The sequence below is a fragment of the Hylobates moloch genome, unplaced genomic scaffold, assembly GCF_009828535.3.
Source record: "Hylobates moloch isolate HMO894 unplaced genomic scaffold, HMol_V3 SCAFFOLD_10, whole genome shotgun sequence".
NCBI lineage: Eukaryota > Metazoa > Chordata > Mammalia > Primates > Hylobatidae > Hylobates > Hylobates moloch.
In genome coordinates, this window is record NW_026652285.1 from 73,574,056 (window position 1) to 73,590,488 (window position 16,433).

At 35.0% G+C, this 16,433-nt stretch overlaps 1 protein-coding gene across 1 annotated transcript; it reads right to left on the minus strand.

Annotated features, from left to right (window-relative positions):
- Window positions 1–7,953: 7,953 nt before the first annotated feature.
- MRPL50 (mitochondrial ribosomal protein L50) lies at window positions 7,954–16,416 on the minus strand. Its single transcript, XM_032164693.2, has 2 exons — window positions 16,301–16,416; window positions 7,954–8,835 (listed from the first exon to the last, which is right to left on the minus strand). Exons 1-2 carry the CDS (start codon window positions 16,390–16,392, stop codon window positions 8,451–8,453), a joined length of 477 nt encoding a protein of 158 aa, XP_032020584.1. The 5' UTR covers window positions 16,393–16,416; the 3' UTR covers window positions 7,954–8,450.
- Window positions 16,417–16,433: the final 17 nt, after the last annotated feature.

A 16,433-nucleotide genomic window follows, 5' to 3' on the forward strand; every position in this document is an offset into this window, starting at 1 on the left:
TGATAATCAGCAGCTTTCAGGAATTGGGCGAATGAGCTCAAACATGTGCATTAAGAGTCAAAATGGCAGAGTATGACCTTCCAGGGGCATTCCACCAGAATTTGAAAGAAAGCCTCAAATAAGCATGCATAAAACTCCAGTAAACACACTGTGCATGCCCACATCCCAAGCACAAGCAGGGTACCATGCATGTGGGTGGTTCCCCATAACCCTTAAGGGAAGGATGACGGGAAAGGGGTGCAAGATGCCAGAAGTAGGCCAGCATATAAAATCCTAGGTTCAAGGTTAAACGAGGCACTTGACCTCCAAGATGCCTGCTTGGGTCTCTCCCAAGTGTGTTTTCCTTTCTTTCCTGTTCTAAAGCTTCTTAATAAACTTCTGCTCCTGCTCTGAAACTTGCCTCGGTCTCTTTTACTGCCTTATGCCCCTCAGTTGAATTCTTTCTTTTGAGGAGGCAAGAAATGAGATTGCTGCAGACCCATACAGACTTGCCACCAGTAACTCAGATATTCACCACCCCTAACAGTATTATCCATTAAATTTATTTCTATTCAAATACCACATGCATCAACCAGTGTGCCCAAACAGAAATAAGTCAATTAGAAAGTCATTAACTTTAGCACAACTTATACTTGCTTTTTTTGGTATTTTTTAACATTACATTTCACTACCAGAAAGCATTCCTGAATTACATAAATAGGTATAACATATATTCAAAGCTTCAAGAAATATTTTCACAGAATCTAATTCTAACATGGCATTAGTCTTACATTAAAAGAAAATTACCCTTCAAACAAAATATAAATAGGACCACAATACAGTTTCCCAGAATAGGAGGGCTTATTCTATAAAATTCTAGGCAATAGTCTTTCAAAAGAGGGAGAACTATTGATGGGGACGGGGAAGACAGAATAAAGAAATTTTAACAAATGAATTCTGATAGCCTTTCATTTTCCTCAGAAATATAAATTCCAGCTCAATATCATCATAATAGCAAGTCCCTACTGACATCCTTTCTAAGCAAATCAAAATGAAAAGACACACTTATCTGAGCACTCCGGGCAGCTGTACAGCTGAGATTATGAAATGAGCAAAAAGACTATCTGTCCTCATGAACTGCTAAAATTCCAAACACTGAAGTAAATAAACTAACTGATTTAATTCAAGAGCAGAGATTTTAACTTATTTCCAATTGGCCCAAAATAAATAGTCCTGATTAAAATACAAAGTACCTGGATTCTTCCTCTTGAGACTTCTTTTCCAGCAGTAAAGGGAAAATGACAGACACCCTACCAAAAGTTGCCCAGAAGGCCAAAACCTCAAATATGCCTTTGGAAGTATAACAGAGCTAACTTAAGTGCTAATTACCACATACTTCTTGCTCTAGTTTCCTATTAATTTTTAACAGTTATTGAACCCAATAAATATATCACTATTTTCCCTCTTCATTTTCTGTTCTCTCTAAATCCCTCCCTCTTAGGGACTGTCACTGCATTTTACTCACATTATTTTAATAATTTTCTTTATAGAAGTTGTTTGACCCCTATTAGCACCATTAGGGCATATTTTTCTTCTGCAATAAAATACTCAAGGTAACTTCTGAAGGGCTCTGCATTTGCAAATGCTTTTCTTTCCTGAGACAACAAAAGATGAAAACTACAAATGTGATCACAGTAATGACTAATAAAATACTCAAGCCCCACTTTCAGAATTTGGGGAGCACCAAATCTCCTGCTAATCTTCCTCAACTAATTCACACGGTTTCTTGAAATAGCTACAGAATGGAGTGTTAGTAGGATTTTACATGACAATAAAAGGACTATCTCCATAAAAGTACTGGATCTTTTTTGAGGTGATACAGCATTTAAAAAGTGCAAACTTAAAGGAAACTATTGGTAAATTCAACTTAATTTTAAGAAAGTCTGATGAGCCAAATACTCCATAAAAAACTTGAAAACTATAAGCTACTAACTTGCAAGACTTATGCTACAGATACAACTGATGAAGAATTATTAACTAGGATACATAAAATATTCCTAAAAAAGTAATGTCTAAAAATCTCAGGTGAATATGGGAAAAAGTCTTAAACAGGTAATTAACAGACAATAAGACACAATCATAAGCATATGGGAAAAGGCTTAATCTCATTTATTATCAAAGAAATGCAAATTAAAATCATGGTGTGTATTTCATACCTATAAGGTTGGCAAAAATTAAAAATTCCAAAAATAAGAGTTGGTTAGGAAGTGAATCACTAAGACTCAAGCCCTACTAAGGGAATATAAATTGGTACCACCACTTTGGAAAGCAACGGGACACTGTCTAATAAATGTGACAATATGAATAACTTTTGACCCAGCAATTCTTCTTCTAGAGAATAAAAATAAATGAATTACAACTACATGCAATAACCTGGATGAATCTTATAAACATAATGTCATTAGAAACTAGTCATAAATACACATAAATAAATCTTTCAAATTTGTATTTGCTGAACTAAAACTATAGGCCACACTTTTGGAGTAAATCTTTAAATAAAAGCAAGGAAAGGATTACTGAGAGTCTGGATTGTGGTGAAAAATTATTAATGTAGTTTACATTAACAGAATGCAAGTAAGTAAATGAAAAAAATACATACCTATCAGGAGAACCTGCCCCCAATATTTCAATGTAGGTTCTATTTTCCCTAAGTGTCGGCCGGTCTGAGAAATAAAGAAAAGAGTACAAAGGGAGGAATTTACAACTGCGCCTCCGGGGGTGACATCACATATTGGCAGGACCGTGATGACCCTAAGCCACATAACCAGCAAGTTTTTATTAAGGATTTCAAAAGGGGAGGGGGAGTATGAACAGGGAGTAGGTCACAAAGATCACATGCTTCAAAGGACAAAAGGGAGAACAAGATCACATGTTTCTGAGGCCAATAAAGATCACAAGGCAAAGGGCAAAGCGAAGATCACAAGGCAAAGGGCAAACTTAGAATTACTGATGAGGGTCTATGTTCAGCTGTGCATGTATTGTCTTGATAAACATCTTAAACAACAGAAAACAGGGTTTGAGAGCAGAGAACCGGTCTGACCTCATATTTACCACGGCCGGATTTTTCCCCCATCCTAATAAGCCTGAGGGTACCGCAGGAGACCAGGGTGTATTTCAGTCTTTATCTCAATCACATCAGACAGACACTCCCAGAGTGGCCATTTATAGACCTCCCCTTGGGAATGCAATTCTTTTCCTAGGGTCTTAATATTTAATATTGCTTGCTAGGAGAATAATTTAGCGATATCTCTCCTACTTACACATCCGTTTATAAGCTCTCTGCAAGAAGAAAAATATGGCTGTATTCTGCCCGACCCCACAAGCAGTCAGAACTTGTGGTTGTCTTCCCTTATTCCCTAAAATTGCGGTTATTCTTTTTCAAAGTGCACTGATTTCATATTGTTCAAACACGTTTTGCAATCAATTTGTACAGTTAGATACAATTACAGTGGTCCTGAGGTGATGTACATCCTCAGCTTATGAAGATAAGAGGATTAAGAGATTAAAATAAGACAGGCATAAGAAATTGTAAGAGTATTATTTGGGAAGTGATAAATGTCCATGAAATCTTCACAATTTATGTTCAGAGATTGCAGTAAAGACAGGTGTAAGAAATTATAAAAGTATTAGTTTTGGGAACTGATATATGTCCATATTAAAATGAAATCTTCACAATTTATGTTCCTCTGCCGCGGCTCCAGCCGGTCCCTCCATTTGGGGTCCCTGACTTCCCACAACACATACCATGCAACATTAAGCAAAAGAAACCTAAAGTAGTAATGACTAAGATTATAAATATCATATATCTATATGACAAGATTATAAAAATCATAAATCCAAATAATGGATTTCAAGATTTATGGGGCAAAAATTGACAGAATTAAAGGGAGAAATAGGAAAAATAACAATTCCATAACCATGAGTGAAGGTTTTTAAATCCCTTTTAACAATTGGTAGAAAACTTGAAAAAAATCAGTAAAGGCATAGATTTGAACACTATAATGACCTTACCCTAATCACCTCAACAACTTCAAATGTACACAGCATGTTCAACAAGATAGGCCATAAGTTAGGCCATAAAATCTCAATACATGTAAAAATATTGAAATCATATATTCTCAATGAAATTAGAATAACATTAAGCCATCTAGAAAACTCCCAAATATTTGAAAATCAAACATATTTATAATAAGTCATGAGTCAAAAAGAAATCACACTAGAAATTAGGAAATATTTCAAAGTGAATGATAAAGGAATAATAATATAATTTTTAAAATTATAAAATGAAGCCAAAGCTAAAAAATTGGTAAGCTACAACTTAGACTGATTACATAAAAACAAGATAGGACACAAATAACAACTCAAAATGAAAGTGGGCCTATTATTATAGATCCAACTGACATTAATTAGGCAATATTATGAACAATTTTATGCTAATTTAGTAACTTACATGAAATCAATTACTTGAAAAAACTTACTGAAGAATAAATAAGACCAAGAAACATAATAATTAACGACCAACTAAATAAACCAGGATTGGATCCTGGATTGGAAGTGAAATTGCTATTAAGGTCATTACTAGGACATTGGTGAAATTTGCATATGGACAGTATATGATTATTGTTACATCAGTGTTACATATTTTGAATTTGGTATTTCATGATGGAAAGCAAAACTTTGATGATTGCTCCAGTGTGTTACTGTACAGCTAAGATTAACTTTGGAATTCTATGGGATCAGACGTTACAGACTATTTTTAAATTCGGAAACCTTTCAAGTAAAAGCTTTAGGATTTTTGCACTGTGAAACAACCTAGCGAAAATTTCAAGGTCCTTGTCACTTTGTGTTTTAGGATTCACAGAACACATGTTAATGGGATTATGAATCAAAGAAGTAGGACCAAATTGTTCATTCTTAGGTTTGGGGTCAAGAAATTTACAATACAGTAGCTTCTACTTCTGAGTAGAAAGATTTATGGCAGACTAATTCTCTAAGAACTAGAAAAGCAGGATTAAAAAGACCAGAAGAGCAAAACACTGGGAACAATTTAAATATCCAACTGAATATTGGTTAAATAATTGCATAACATCTAATTATACAATAATATGCTATTAATCAAATTTGTTATTCTTGTCTTTAAAAATATGGGGAAATGCTTATAACGTGAAGGGGAGCATGATGCCATAGTAATTGTAAAATACAGGAAAATAATTGTTTTCATTTGGAAATACACCAAAATGTTAAGTAATTATGAGCGGCAAGATAGTTTTTTCATTCTTGATTTTGCTTTTTTCTTTCCCAGTTTTCTAAAAGGAATGTGCTACTTTTGTAATCAGAAAAATGACACGTTAAGAAGAGAGGGAGGAGTCTATTTTATGCTGTTTAAAACATATATTACATGTGTAAAACCATTCTATTGAGTCTGAATCTATTTTATTAGCAGGCTTTATTTAAGCATACCTACTAAGCTTGTAGAAGTTCCATCTAAGTAAAATTAGTTAACTGATACCCTTTTTATGTAGCAATCATTAAATTTTTAAAAATATAAACCATTTAAAATTATATCATATATTTGATTATCTCATTAAACAAGTTAGCAAGCCTAATTTAATCTTTCAGGAAAACTAAAGGCCATTATTCTGATATATTCACTGTATTGAACTATAAACCAGTGATGCCCTCTAGCGGTACTGATAGACGTACAGTTTACCTTCCCTGTTGGGATGTGTTTATCCTCCTTGTTGGCTAAATTTACTAAGACTGTTGTTTCAGGTGGCAGTACTTGTCTCCCACCTCAATACTAGCATCTAGATCCATGTTCTCAAAACATAATCAGCTTTTGAAGCATGCAGAAGCTCAGGACCTACTCCAGACTTACCAAATCAGAATTTGCATTTTTAAAAGATGCCCACATGAAAAAATGAATAAAAGATCCCCAAATGATTAACATGCACATTAAATTTTGAGAATATTGCTCTAGGCTACAAAGGAGAAATTTCTTCTGTCCTAACAATCACACGAAGCTGCTTGGTTTTTGCAGTTACCACTCCAGTTGTAACTGTTTTTCCACATAGACCTTCTCATCCCTTATTTCCATCTTGCCCTTTGTTTTTCTGTGTCTCTGGATCAGAAGGAAAAATTGTATAGAAAATGAGATAAGGAAATCCTGTACATAAAATTCCAATGACGCCATGCTGAATCTTTTACACAGCAGAAGCAGAAGGACATACAGCAGGCCTTCTGTATGTAAACCCTTTAAAATTACATGATATGTTTGATTATCTCATTAAACAACAGCAAGCCTAATTTAATCTTTCAGGAAAACTAAAGGCCATTATTCTGATATAGTCACTGTATCGAACTATAAACCAGTGATGCCCTCTAGAGGTACTGATGGATGTGCAGTTTACCTTCCCTGTTGGGATGTGTTTACCCTCCTTGTTGGCTAAATTTACCAAGACTGTGTGTTCCCCATCTGTGGATTTGACCAATTGTGGATCAAAAATGTTCAGGGGCAAAAAGGATGACTGCATCTGTACTGAATATGTATACTTTTTTCCTTCTCATTATTCCCTAATCAGCATAACTATTTACATAGCTACTTACATTGTATTCACTATTTACATAGCTATTTACACTGTATTCACAATTGTGAAAGCTATTTACATTGCATTCACAATTGTGAATATTATTTATATTCACAACTGTGAATACTATTTACATTCACAACCACAACATATAACATAGTATTCACAATAGTTACATTCACAACTATTTATAGTATTCACAATTGCAAATATTATTTTATAGCTATTTACATAGCTACATATTTACATAACTTTAAAATTTACATATTTACATAACTATTTACATTGTATTCACAACTGTAAATACTATTTACATTGTATTCACAACTGTAAATACTATTTACATTGTATTCACAACTGTAAATACTATTTACATTGTATTCACAACTGTAAATACTATTTACATTGTATTCACAACTGTAAATACTATTTACATTCTATTCACAACTGTAAATACTATTTACATTCTCTTCACAACGGTAAATACTATTTACATTCTATTCACAATTGTAAATACTATTTACATTCTATTCAGTATAAGTAATCTAAAGATGATTTAAAGTATATGGATGTGCATACATAATATGCAAATACTACATCATTTTATAAAAGGGGCTTGGGCATCTGTGGACTTTGGTATCCAAGTAGGTGTCCTGGAACCAATCCCCAACGGATCAACTCTAATGTCTAAGCTCCAGAGCTCCAGGCACTCTGACACCTGAAGTTCTTGAATGAAGTGCCTGTGGATGATATTTGTAGGGCATGTCTATACTGTTAACTAATTTTCTTAATGAAGATTCCAGAATTTATATTCCCAACTTAATTTTGCCCTCTTCAAAGGAGTAACCCTGGGAAAGCGAATAAATGCAATTTCTTTTGTTAAAAACCCTTCTATCACTTTTCTTTAGGAATTGTCAGCAGTCAAAACAATATAAGACATTCCTTCTGTCTCATTACTCTCCAGCCGTATCTAAAGCTTGAAAAAAAAATCCCGAATTTAACACCTTTGTCATTCAGAACCATCTGATAACCTGCTATTTAAGTAATTTCCACAAATTAAGTGCATTAAAGTACAAAGACTTGCCACTCTAGTGAATACTCAACACCACTTTTTAAAAGTTATAGAGAAAAAGGTTTAAAATAAGCATCATCTCCTCTGAAGAGAATACGCAATGAGACATAGAATCTGGCACATCTCTTATGAGGAAGAGTCATAGCACTCAATATTTGGCACATATTCTAATTTTTTCAAAGTTATACTTACTGGAAAGAAATGGCAAGGCAGAGCGCAAGCAAATTTCACTGAAAAAATTTACAACACACAATACACTTTAACAAATCTACTTTAATTCTAAAAGAAATTAATCTAGAACTGTCAGTAATATACAACATACTTTTATGTTTCTTTTATAGGTATCTAATAAAAGCTTATTTGTATATGTGCAATGCATAACTCTATCTTAGATATGAATCCTAACAGGATGAAAATACTTTCTTGCAACTACTTTATGCTTATGAACGGTGTGAACTTGCAATGTCCTCCTGTCGTAAACCCAAGTTAATGACAGTGCCCTTTCAAAACTTTTCATAAATAATGACCAAATTTCATTTAAAAAATGGTTTCAGCAAATATGAAAATAGAAAGTCCATTATTTGTCCATTTGTAATATGAGACAAAAAGAGATGATACATTCCTCTACAGAAAAAGTGGGTTTAGAGAACAGTTCTGGTAGTATTTTACACGGTAAAGTATCAAAAGGTCTAATGAGCGCACCCTTGCTCAGGGAAAAACAGTGATTTCAACGTGTTTCTCTTCCAAATTGCTTAGTAACTCCAAGTGATTTTCAAATTGGGGGGCAGATTACTGGAACTGAGTTCATCAAATTTAGATCTATCTTGAATAGGGACATTATAGAAATCAAGAACATCTCTAACCCTGCACATCTGGTGGAGTCTGGAGTTAGGGACTACATGACCCAAGTCATCAGCTAAATGAGCCAAAAGATTGAACTTTAGATGACTATCTTCCAGGGAGATGTCTTGCCAATTACTAGGAAGAGATGAACCAAAAACTTCTTTAACGTAAGATTCCAAACGACTCTGGAGATCTTCAGGTGGTGTGTATGCTCGGCTTCGTAAGGGTGGACACACTGGCATAGGTTCCTTTTTCTCTTCTACTGTCTCAACAACCACTGGCTCTTTCTCTTTTCTGGAATGATCAAAAACAAACACACAAATCCATTAATGAAGCTGACAAACACCAGACCAAATGTTGCCTACCAACCAAAATCAACAATGGCACACTGATTACCGCTGGGGACCACTGAGAGTAGGAAAGAATATGGTAGGCCCCTGCCCTTGGAACATTCATGGTTGAACTGAGTTGGGAGAGACAGAAAAAAACTAAGTACATATTTTACATATTGTAAGAATTTCTAAGAATGGGTGAAGAAGTAAGGTAAATCATTGTCTGGGATTCCCCATCCTCCAAGATCCCATCCCAATCTACCTTTCTGGTCTTACCTTTCACTGATTACCTACATATACTCCATGTGATACTCTATATCCTGTGTCTCAAGCACACTCCCACTTTCCTGACACAATGTGTTGGCTCAAGTCACATCTTAAAATGCCTGTTTTTTATCTTCACCTATGGAAATTTTGCTTATTCTGTAAGTCTTAGGATAAAATTGTTGTCTTCCAAGAGGCTTTACTTAATTTCCAGAATCAAATATAATTGTGATTTCATGTTATCTCTTCAGCAGTTTATACTGCTCTCAGAGTGTATCACATCCTACCTGACTTTTAATTTTACTTACATTCTACTTCACAGAAAGTGAAGAGATGGAAAAAGATATTCCATGCAAACAGAAACCAAAAAGAACAGGAGTAGCTATACTTCTATCAGATAAAATAAATTTCAAGTCAAAAACTATAAAAGAGATAAAGAAGGTCATTATATACTCATAAAGAGGTCAATTCAGCAAAAGCATATAACAATTATAAATATATATGCAACCAATATTGGAGAACCTAAACATTTAACACAAATATTAATAGATCTAAAGGAAGAGATAGACTACAATACATTAATAGTTGTGGATTTCAACACCCACTCTCAATAACAGATCATCCAGACAAAATCAACAAAGAAAGACTGGAATTACATTCTACACCAAATGGACTTGACACTTACAGAACATTTCACCCAACTGCTGCAGAATACATATTCTTCTCATGAGTACATGGTACATTTCCAGGGTAGATTGTATCACAGAACACAAAACAAGTTTTAACAAATTCATAAAACTCAAAATCATATCAAGGACTTCTCTAACAGTATAACTAGGAATCAATAACAAGAACTCTGGAAACTATACAACTACATAAAAAATAACATGCTCCCAAATGACCAATCAGTCAATGATGAAATTAGGAAGGAAATTTTAAAATGTCTTGAAGCAATGAAAATGAAAACACAACACATCAAAATCTACGCGATACAGCAGAAGCAGTAGTAAGAGGGAAGCTTATAGTAAACATCTACATGAAAAAAGAAAAACTTCTTATAAACAATCTAAAGATGCACCTTAAATTAGAAAAAGACAAACCAAACCCAAAATTAGTAGAAGAAATAAGATCAGTGTAGAAATAAATGAAATAGACTAAAAAAGCAATAAAAAAGATCAATGAATTAAAAAGTTGGTTTATTGAAAAGTTACAATCAACAAACCTTTAGCTAGACTAAGAAAAACAGAGAGAAGACACAAATACATAAAATCGGAGGCAAAAAAGGAGCTATTACACTGATATCACAAAAATTTAAAGGCTAATAAGAGATTATTACAAGCAACTATAAGTTAATAGACTGGAAAACCTAGAAGAGATGGATTAATTCCTAGACACAGACAACTTACCAGGATTGAATCATGAAGAAAAAGAGAACCCAAACAGAAATAATGAGATAGAAGCTGTAATAAAAGTCTCCCATCAAAGAAAAGCTTAAGACCTGATAGCTTCACTACTGATCTCTACCAAGCATTTAAAGAAGAACTAATGCCAATCAATACGAATTCTACCAAAGCTATTCCAAAACACTGAAGAGGAGAGAATATTTCCAAACACATTCTACAAGGCCAGCATTACCCTGATGCCAAAACCAGAAAAAGACAAAATAAAAAAGGAAAACACATTCTACAAGACCAGCATTACCCTGATACCAAAACCAGACAAAGACAAAATAAAAAAGGAAAACTACAGGTCAATATTCCTGATGAGCACAGATGCAAAAATCCTCAACAAAACATTAGCAAACAGAATTAAACCACACATTAAAATGATCATTCACCATGATTAAGTGGGATTCATCCCAGAATGCAAGAATGGTTCAACATATGCAAATCAACAAACTCGATACATCACATTGATAGAATCAAGAACAAGAATCATGTGATCATTTCAACAGATGCTGAAATAGCATTTCATACATTTCAACATCCTTTCATGATAAAAACTGTCAATAAACTGGATACTGAAGGAACATACCTCAACATAATAAAGGTCATGCATGACAAACCCACCAAACAAGGACACAAAACAAGCTAGCATCACTGAATGGGAAAAAACTGAAAGCCTTTCCTCTAAGATCTTGAACAAGACAAGGATGCTCACTTTCATCACTTGTATTCAACACAGAACTTGAAGTCCTAGCCACAGCAATTAGACAAGAGAAATAAATAAAGTAGATCAAAATTGAAAAGTCAAATGGTTCTTATTTGATATATGATCTTACGTATCATATGTAAGATATATAATCTTACATATCTTGTTGATGTATGATCTTGTATTTAGAAAAACCTAAATATCCACCAAAAAACTCTTAGAAATTATAAATTCAGTAAAATTTCAGAATACAAAAATCAACATACAAAATCAGTAGCATTTCCATATGCCAATAGTAAACAATCTGAAAAAGAAATCAAGAAATCAATTCCATTAACAATAGCCACCAAAAAAAAAAAAATCTAGGAATAAACTTCAACAAAGAAGTAAAAGGTCTCTACAATAAAAACTAGAAAACACTGATGAAAAAAATTGAAGGTGACACACAAAAAATGGAGATATCCCACGTTCATGGATTGGGAGAATTGATGTTGTTGAAATGTTTATGCTACCCAAAGTGATATACTGTCAATATAATCTTTATCAAAATACCAATGATGTTCTTCAGAGAAATAGAAAAAAAATCCTAAAATTCGTATGAAACCACAAAATGCCTTGAATAGCCAAAGTAATGCTAAGCAAAAAAAAAAAAAAAAAAAAAGATGGCACCTAACTGACCCCACCATGCTTCTAACCTTTAAGCTGTCCTTGTTCATTCCTGGGCATAGGCCAAACTAACCTTGGGAAGGAAATGAGTTTATGGTTTGACTCTGAAACAAAATTGATAATAGCCTTTTTCTGAAAAGACCTCCTTCTTGCCTGGGAACCAGTTTGCTTTTGTAGGACCAACAAATTAGCTACAAGATTAGAAATTATGGTTAGGGGTCATTCAGACTCCGGCTGCAAGAGTCTGATCCTCCCCAAATTACTCCTGGGATAACACTGCTATTGTAAAATCCAAGGTCAGTGCTTGAGATATTTTGCAGACCCTGAACTCAATGGATTAGCTTACACCACCAAAGCCAGTAATCTGGCTCAATCAGTTCTGTGATCCTACCCAGGAACATAAGTTGGCAAGAACTCACTTAGACCCTCTATGATTTCATTTCCAACCCAACCAATCAACACTCCCCATTTCCTGGGCCCCTACCTGCCAAATTATCTTTAAAACTTCCGGTCCCCAAGTTTTCGGGGGAACAGATTTGACTAATAATAAAACTCCATTCTCCTGCACAGCCGACTCTGTGTGAATTACTCTTTCTCCATCGCAATTCCTCTGCCTTGATACATCAGCTCTGTCTAGGCAAAGTGAACCCGTTGGGCAGTTACAAAACTATAACACTACTAGAAGAAAACATTGGGGAGATGCTTCAAGACTTTGGTCTGGGCAATGACCTTTTGAGTTAAGACCTCAAAAGCACAGGCAACAAGAACAAAAATTGACAAATGGGATTATATCAAACTAAAAAGCTTCTGCATAGCAAAGGCAACAATAAACAAAGTGAACAGGCAACCTAGAGAACAGGAGAAAAACTGGCAAACTATCCGACAAGGGATTAATAACCAGAATATACAAGGAACCCAAACAACTCAGTAACAACAACAAAAAAAACCTGATTTAAAAATAGTAAAAGATCTGAATACATATTTCTCAAAGAAGATATACAAATGACCAACAGGTAAATAAAAAAATGATCTCTAATCATCAGGGAAATGCAACTCAATAACACAATGAGGTATCATCTCACCTGAGTTAAAATGACTATTATTTAAAAGACAAAAAATAACAAATGCTGGCAAGGATGTAGAGAAAGGGGGAACACTAGTACACTGTTGGTGGGAATGTAAATTAGTACAACTGCTATGGAGAAAAGTATGGAAATTTCCCAAAGAAATTAAAAATAAAATTACCATATGATCCAGCAATCCCACTGCTGGGTATATGTCCAAAAGAAAGTTAATCAGTCTAACAGAGATATCTGTACTCCATGTTTATTACAGCACTATTCACAATAGCCAAGATATGGAATCAAACTAAGTTTCTACCAATGGATGAATGGATATTAAAAAAACCGTACATATACTCAATGGAATATTATTCAGCCATTAAAAAAGGATGAAATCCTGTCATTTGCAGTAACATGGATGAAATTGGAGGACATTCAAGTGAAATAAGCCAGGTGCAGAAAGATATCGCATGTTCTCGCTCCTATGTGTGAACCAAAAAAAAAAAATGACCTCATGGAGGTAGTAATAAATTGATGGTTACCAGAGACTGGGAAGGGTAGTGAGGAGGTAAGGTATGAAGATTGGCTAGAAATACAGTTAAAAGGAGTAATACAGTTAGAGAAGAGGAATACAGCTAAAAAGAGTAAGTTCTAGTGTTTGATTTCACAATTGGGTGACTATAGTTAGTAGTCATTTATTTATATTTCAAAATAGCTAGAAGTGAAGATTTAGAATGTTCCCAAAACAAAGAGATAAATAACGTGATGGATATGTCAACTATTCAGATTTGGCTATTACATATTGTATGCTTGCATCAAAATATCATATGTACCCCATAAATATCTACAACTATTATGCATCCATAAACATTAAAAAAAAATTACAAATAAACATCACCTCATACCCATTAGGATGGTCATTACCAGAAAGACAAGTGTGATGAGGACATGGAAAAAACAGCACTCTTATATGCTGCTGGTGGGAATGAAAACTGGCATAGCCATTATAAAAAACAGTATTAAGGTTCCTCAAAAGTTATAAACAGAACTATCCTAACTATCCTAAGATCTAGCAATCTTACTACTCAGTATATATCCAAAGGAAATGAAAGCAGTATCTCAAAGAGGTATCTGCACTCTCATCTTCATTGCAGCATGTGTGTATACATGTAAATGTATAAATGTATATACACACACACACAATATTTAAGGCTGAATAAAATGCCATGTGTATATATGTATATCCATTATGAATATATGTACATATTATGTGCGTGCATATATACACACACATAAAATGGCATTTTATTCAGCCTTAAAAAAGGATATTTGTAACACATGGATGAACCTGGAAAATATTATGCTAAGAGAAATAAGCCAGACAGAATAATACCACATGATCTCACCTATATGTAGTATCTAAAAAAGTCAAATTAGGCCAGTTGCAGTGGCTCATGCCTGTAATCCCAGCACTTTGGGAGGCTGAGGTAGGTGGATCATAAGGTCAAGAGATCAAGACCATTCTGGCCAACATGGAGAAAACCTGTCTCTACTAAAAATACAAAAATTAGCTGGGTGTGGTGGCGGGCACCTGTAGTCCCAGCTACTCGGGAGGCTGAGGCAGCAGAATCGCTTGAACCTGGGAGGCAGAGGTTGCAGTGAGCCGAGATAGCACCACTGCACTCCTGCCTGGAGACACAGTGAGACTCCATCTCCAAAACAAACAAACAAAAAGTCAAATTCATAGAAACAGAGAGTAGAATCGTAGTTACCAGGGGTGGCGGAAATGGAGAGACATTGGACAAAGGTAAAATTTAAATTATCTAGAATGAATAAGTTCCAGAGATCTTAAGATCTTATGTACACCATGGTGACGATCATTAGTAATACTGTACTGTATACCTGAAATCTTCTGAGAGTAAATCTTAAGTGTTTTCACCACACACACAAAAATTCTAACTGGCCAGGCATGGTGGCTCACCCCTGGAATCCCAGCAATTTGGGAGGCCAAGGCAGGAAAATTACTTGAGCCCAGGAGTTCAAGACCAGCCTGGGCAACATAGTGAGAACTCCTTTCTCCAAAACAAAACAAAACAGAAAGTATGTGAAGAGATGAATATGATAATTAGCTTGACTAATAATCAACATCAAGTTTTATACCTTAAATATATAAAATTTTTAAAATAGTAAAGAAAATATAATCATCATTTTCAGTAATCTCTTATTTCCCCTAGTTTTCTTCATAATTTACCACTTCCTGAAATTACATTACACATTTGTTCATTTCTTCCTCCATTAGAACATACGCCCTACGAGAACAAAAATTTGGTCTGTTTTAGTAACCAATGTATTCTTACGACACCTAAGATATAGCCTGGCCTATAGCAAACAGCCTAAAAAATATTTGTTGAGTAAATGAATAAAACAAACTTAGAAGAGATTTGAGAGATAATAACAAATATTAACCAAAGAAGAGGGAAAGCTAATATATGAACTGATGAAAAAGATCTTTTCTAATTGTAGTGGTTTCTGTTTGAAACCTAAGAGGGCATACATTGTTCCCTAGGGTTCCTACCATACGTTTTGACTTCCTAAACACTAAGTCAAATTAGATTTACCTTTAAACAATTACACACGGTGCAGCTGTGCAGCGGAAAAAGCAGTAGATGGGGAGTTAGCAGACGTATGTTCTAGATCCAGCTTTGCAATTAACTTGTTTTGTGACTTTGGGAAAATCACTTCCCTCCTGTGGGTCTGTTTCCTCATATGTTGGAGTACCTCGAGGATGAGAATTGATTTTGTTTTTCCTGCTGTATCCTAGGCGCTTAGAGTAATGCTGGCCCTAAGAAATCTGTTGAATGACTGAATGAATGAACAAACAAAATGAGGAGGCAGTACTTCATTACTGAACCTTGCTTGTGAAGAAACACAGCCGGCAAATTAGTTTAGTTTACCAAGCGCTCTCATGTCTTTGCAGACAACACACTCGGTGTCTCGCACACGAGGTTAATCCTGCTTGCTTAATAAATAAATGAATGAGTGAAGTGAAAAGGAAAGGGGGTGGTATTTTCGTTATAAGATGAGAAAACTAAGGCTGAGAGTGGAAGAGACTGGGTCCCACCACTCAATGAGTGCTTCTCAACTCGGGACCCTAACCGGAGGACCTCCTTGTCCTTGCTCTGATCAGGCGCGGGACCACGATGGCGTAACACTCTCTTTTGAATTCGTCCCTAATCCTCCTTAACTTTCCTCGAACATGACCCACCGTCCACCATTCAGCTTTACCTGAATCGAGACCAAAATTCTCTACGTGGTGTCCCTGAGACTGTCCACACGAAGACTCTTTTGGTAATGCCCGACACAGATCGCGCCGCCATCTTCGATGAGATCCACGGGCCTGAGCGCTGCCCTCAGCCAG

What these genes read in the sequence shown, in the direction of transcription:
- MRPL50 (XM_032164693.2), bottom strand. Translation starts at nt 16,392, where the DNA reads ATGGCGGCGCGATCTGTGTCGGGCATTACCAAAAGAGTCTTCGTGTGG. An exon ending in GAATTTTGGTCTCGATTCAG is followed by an intron (nt 8,836 to 16,300) that starts GTAAAGCTGAAT and finishes TGATCATTCCAG; the next exon opens with AAAAGAGAAAGAGCCAGTGG.